Source organism: Ambystoma mexicanum, chromosome 4p, assembly GCF_040938575.1.
Source record: "Ambystoma mexicanum isolate Mex_15411 chromosome 4p, UKY_AmexF1_1, whole genome shotgun sequence".
In the NCBI taxonomy this organism is placed as follows: domain Eukaryota; kingdom Metazoa; phylum Chordata; class Amphibia; order Caudata; family Ambystomatidae; genus Ambystoma; species Ambystoma mexicanum.
The window spans coordinates 18,704,427-18,709,600 of NC_090927.1; the positions used below are offsets into that span (position 1 = coordinate 18,704,427).

The window sequence follows — 5,174 nt, forward strand, 5'->3', positions numbered from 1 at the left end:
GACACCAGCTTGTGTTCTTGAATCTACAGCTACTGGAAACAGAAGTGACTCCACCTTGTTTGCTTTCTCTGACGATCCCGTGCAGTGCAAGAGCCCCCCGACGTCCTCCCTCTTGTCCCCACGACTGAGGCTCAGGAACAGTGAGACCTGCAGGAACTGCCAGGAAACCACGACTTCAGCAGCATTTGTTTCTTCATAAAAAAAGGTACTGTGCCCATTCGATCGAGAAAACCTCTCTCTCGTGGTGAAAGTTCATGAAACTTTCCCAACGTGCAAGCCTAATCAGCTTGTGACCCGACATATGATTCTTTTTTGTCAGAACTACTTCTAAGAACTTTTGCAAAGACTTTACCGTTTGATACCAGAACTGCTCTTTCCTATCCAGAACACTAGCCCATTGACTTTGGCCTGGCCTATTGACTTGAATTGAACTCTTCTGGTGAACTGAATCTATTTGCACTGTCTACCAAGTATATGTGATCTATTCTGCTACTTTATGCTTTTTTATTCCTTTTGAAAGTTACTGAAGTGCCATTTTGCTCCCACTTCAGGGGATCCTAACTTGTTCAGAAAATTATTGGTTTAGTACTGAAGTATATCTGAGTATATTATTAAGTCGCCTAACACTAGTGAATATTTTATAAATGATTGTGTTTTACCAAGATACTTTGAGTATAATTGTCTACTTGAACCACTGTGATTGTAAGTCCTCTGTGTAATATCGTGTACTGCTCACATTCCCTCTTGAGATAAACCTGACTGCTCAGCCCTGCTACCACTAAACTGTGTAGTACAGACTTATACCAAAGGTTGGTTTAGCTTACACCTGTAGCCCTAATTGTATGTGGTGGTCCCAGAGGGTACTGCATGCAATTCTGTCTAACATTCTGGCGTGGAAAAAAGGGGGGTGGTGGACCCTGGGACCCTGTGTACATGGCCTCCATCGTCATGTCCAGTGCCTTCGATGCAGTCAGCCGGCCGACCCTATGGAACAAACTTCTTCCGGAGTAATGTACCTAGGGAAATGGTGGAGATCCTAGCATTACTACACAATGATTCCTCACTTAAAGTAAGATTGACCAGGGAGGGGGCCACCTCAGCACCAATCAGAACCTTTGTGGGGCTCAGACAGGGCTGAGTGATGGCGCCACTCTCTTTAACTTATGGCAGTTCTGGCTTTGGTGTGGGGGGCGGGCGTCACTAACCCAGTAAAAATGGGCTCACTTGTCTTGGACTGGCTAGCCTTTGCTGACAACATTATCTTATTTGATAAGACACCTATTGGATTATTTAGGAAGTTGACGATTTTCCACCAGAATGCTGGGTCCAATAACCGAAAGATAAATGAGGGTTACTCTAAGGTAGTTGTATTTAGTACTAGTAAGCATCCTATCCCTTTTACTTGAAAGGTGGTTGTGACCCCATTGGAAAGGGTGTACTCCTGGAGGTATCTTGCATACAATTTAACCAATGCCCTATCCTACAGAGCTTGGAGGTCCCTTTTCAAGGGTGGTTTGTCTCCTCTTCTAGCTAAAATGAGGAGGGTATACTCTCAATTATGTTGATATTCCCTCATGCCTCTCATCAGGTTCTACTTATAGAAGATTGCGCCAAATATTACTTTTTGACCTGGGGTACCCTTAAATATCCTACTGGGCAAGCTTTCGAAAAAGACCTTGGTGTTAACAACTCAGTGCCAAATTCAGTGGTGAGGCACAAACTAGGTCTTTCTTCCCTAGCAGCTAGGGGAGTGTGCAAAACTCCTAAACCCGCCTGCCTGGCAACCACAATTAGCGAGCTCAAGCAGAGCATGGTTTGTATCTTGCACCACATTGGTGCCACAATTGATGAACTAAGGACTACTCTACAGCTGGTCAAGAAGAAACTGTTTGACGCTGATTGGGCCGAAAGGTCTGACCTGATCGTTACTTACTCCCTCTATACGGAATATGCAAAGTTTGGGTGGAAAAAAATGGAGAAATTGATGTATGTGCCGTTGTTTCCATGTCCTAAACATCATGGTATATACATGTGTTTTCGTTTAAATCAATGTTCTACTCTAGAGAGGAGGATCAAGTGGGATGAGTAGGTACTCAGTGCCGACTGTAGATTCTGTCAGGAGAAAACTGAAGAAACCTTAAAACACGTTGGGCCTCATTCTAAGTGTGCCGGGTGGGTGCCCTCCCGTCCGGCAGGCCAGACCTGCCAGGTGGTACATCCCCACCCACAGAGTTTTCACAGAAGCACCGGCACCGTTAAGAGCAGTGCCGGTGCTTCTGTGGTCCCCATTCCCATATGGGAATGGGGACTTACAATTTGCCGGCGCCTGACTTTGCAATCCACTGGGTTTGTAATCCCCTGTTGTTACCGGGAAGTCATGCGCCGCTAAATATGTACCCAGTCTGGTGGCAACCCGCTGGTATCACCGGCACAGTTACTGCCGGACCCATAATGATGCCCTACCTCAGGGTCTTTCATTTTTTTCTGAAATGTTTTTGATTATGTTGATCTGGGGAATGGGGTTACATTGGTGTTAGCATTCTATGCATTAGTATGTGTTGTATTAAAGAAATTGTGTGAATTTTATAGCTACCAAAGCATTTGATTGTTTTCTTATTTTGTAAATTGTTGCAATTTGTGAAAAGGCTTGTTTTTGCAAGCTTTAGCACAATACTTTTTTTTTAAAGCAATGCAATATACATAGAATACAAAACAAATAAGGATACACTCTTCCATGAAAACTATTTAGGTTCTGACACTTTCATCATTGGATGTGATCTTCCTGCAGAGCAGTTTCGTCAGCGCTCCCTTCACCTCCTTGTTCCTTAGCGTATAGATAAGTGGGTTCAGCATTGGAGTCACCGCCCCGTAGAAGAGAGTGAGTATTTTGTCGCTCTTTATAGAGATCATGGACCTGGGTCTCATATACATCGCCATGGCAGTCCCAAAGAAGAGAGTGACCACGGTCACATGGGATCCACAGGTGGAGAAGGCCCTCTGTCGCCCAGCTGCAGACGGCATTCTTAAAATGGTGGCGATGATGCAAGAGTACGTAAGGAGTATTATGGCGAAGGGGATGATAAGGATGGCCACGGACATCAGAAATATCACAGCTTCACGTAAACGGATATCTGTGCACGCTAATCGCAACACAGCTGTCACTTCACATGAAGGATAATCGATTTGGTTGTGTCCGCAAAGAGGTGCTGTTAGTGTGACAGACACATGTACCACTGCCAGGAGAAAGCCACTGCTCCAGGTAAGGACTGCAAACTGAACGCAGGTCCTCTTGCTCATGATCATGTGATAGTTGAGGGGTTTGCAAATGGCGACATATCGGTCCCACGCCATGACCGCCAGAAGGATACACTGGGTAATACCCAGCGAGAGGGCACAGTACATCTGAGCAGCACATCCAAAAAATGTGATAACGTTCCTCTTGACCAGAAATCCTTCCAGTGCTTTAGGGGCATTTGACGATGAATAAAAGATATCGATCAATGACAAGTTGCAGAGGAAGAAGTACATGGGAGAGTGGAGGCGGTGATCAGCTCGGATCACTGCGATGATGAGACTGTTAGCACTGAGCGTGACCAAGTAAATCATCAGGGACACAGAAAACATAGCATATTGGATCTCGGCCAGGCTTGGAAATCCCAAGAGGATAAATTCAGTCACCACAGTTTCGTTCACTCTTCCCATCACGTTCATCTGGTGTTATCTAAACAAGAAGACAATATTATTCATTTTTACCAGAAGGCAGGCTTTCTATATCTATGCCCCAAGACTCTGGAACCTCCTCCCCATCAACTTGCGACCCACCCCCTCGCTTCTACAGTTCAGGAAGGAGCTCAAGATCCTCCTCTTCAAGGAATGACTGCACCCTAATGCATAGGTCTATACACCATCTACTCCCCCCATACACAGGACTGGGCGATCTGATCTCCACTGTTTCCTTCCCCAGCCACTTGTAGAGTCCTTGCTGACTGTTGCCCTCCCTCTGCTGTTCTTAGATCTCCACTCCCTTGTTTATCCGCTCCCTAATCTTACTCTTCCCCCATGACTGTAAAGTGCTCCGTAGCTTCCTGAAGCCAGCTCTGTGCTCAATAAATACCCTAAAAATACTAATACTAATAATCCTTCCAAAAGAATGAAATGAAGAGGAATCCATACTCTTAGAAACTGGATAACCTCAAGTACTTAATCTATGGCCAGAGGCCCATTACATATTACGTGGTGCGGCACTCAGCTTTGAAACAAATGATGCAAAGGAACATTCGCCTGCGATTTGATGACATAGGATCAATTGCATTGAATGCCTTGGAAAAGACTTAGCGTTGAAACATGTGTTGGCAATTGATGGTTATGTCTAAGATGTCCTTGAGTATCCTGGGCTCTAGGAGAATCTCTCATATTGATGTAAAAGCCATTTGGGATGTTCCTCTATTGTGACAGCCCTTTGAGGTATATGGCCATAGGGTAGAATGTCTAGTATGCCCTGGCAGCAACCACATCACTTACACATCATACAACAGTTGATTGGTGTCAATCCTAAGGCGCGGGTGTTTGCGTTTCCTGCAGTTCCTGAGCACTGTACTATTGATGTATAAGACTTGGCAACAGCAAGCGAGGCACCTGGGGCAATCACACAAGCGCAGTTCTTTCAAGAGGACTCTAAATTCAAATGTTATACTCATATAGCTTACATAAGAAACATTTTCTTTCAATGTCATTCATAATCATTCTAGCTGTAATGGTAATGTTCATATGTATAGCGCTTATACACAAGGCAAGTGTTTCAAAGCGCTCAAGGACGGAGAGAACAAGGGGCAAAAACAACAGTCATTCAGAGGCCTTGAATTTCTGAACAATACAAGTCTGCACGGGCAGAGTAAGTGCATAGAATACAATTAACAGTGTAGATAACAGCAAATAGGTCTGATGACAATTCTGCAGTTTTTCCAAGTGCATTGAGGCGCCACCATGCAAGGATGGGAGACAGGGAACATAGACGATCTTCAAGGCATGGTTCATTCAGATCGAGCAAGACAGTACAGAAGAGGGGTGGGGGAAGGGGGTTTGGGAAATCCCAAATTCGCCCAGTTAATCAGAAACTGGGTAGGTGCTGAGCGAATGCCATTCTTGTGGGTTATTGACCAAGTGCAATAGCGATG

General features: G+C 44.9%; 1 protein-coding gene across 1 annotated transcript; it reads right to left on the bottom strand.

Annotated features, from left to right (window-relative positions):
• Positions 1-2,745: 2,745 nt before the first annotated feature.
• LOC138452695 (olfactory receptor 2D2-like) lies at positions 2,746-3,702 on the bottom strand. The gene has a single exon (XM_069605041.1). The coding sequence runs from the start codon at positions 3,700-3,702 to the stop codon at positions 2,746-2,748; it is 957 nt and encodes a 318-aa protein (XP_069461142.1).
• Between the last annotated feature and the right edge of the window lie 1,472 nt (positions 3,703-5,174).

Bases quoted from the DNA above. Each gene is read 5' to 3' on its own strand.
- LOC138452695 (XM_069605041.1), bottom strand. From the start codon at position 3,702: ATGGGAAGAGTGAACGAAACTGTGGTGACTGAATTTATCCTCTTGGGA.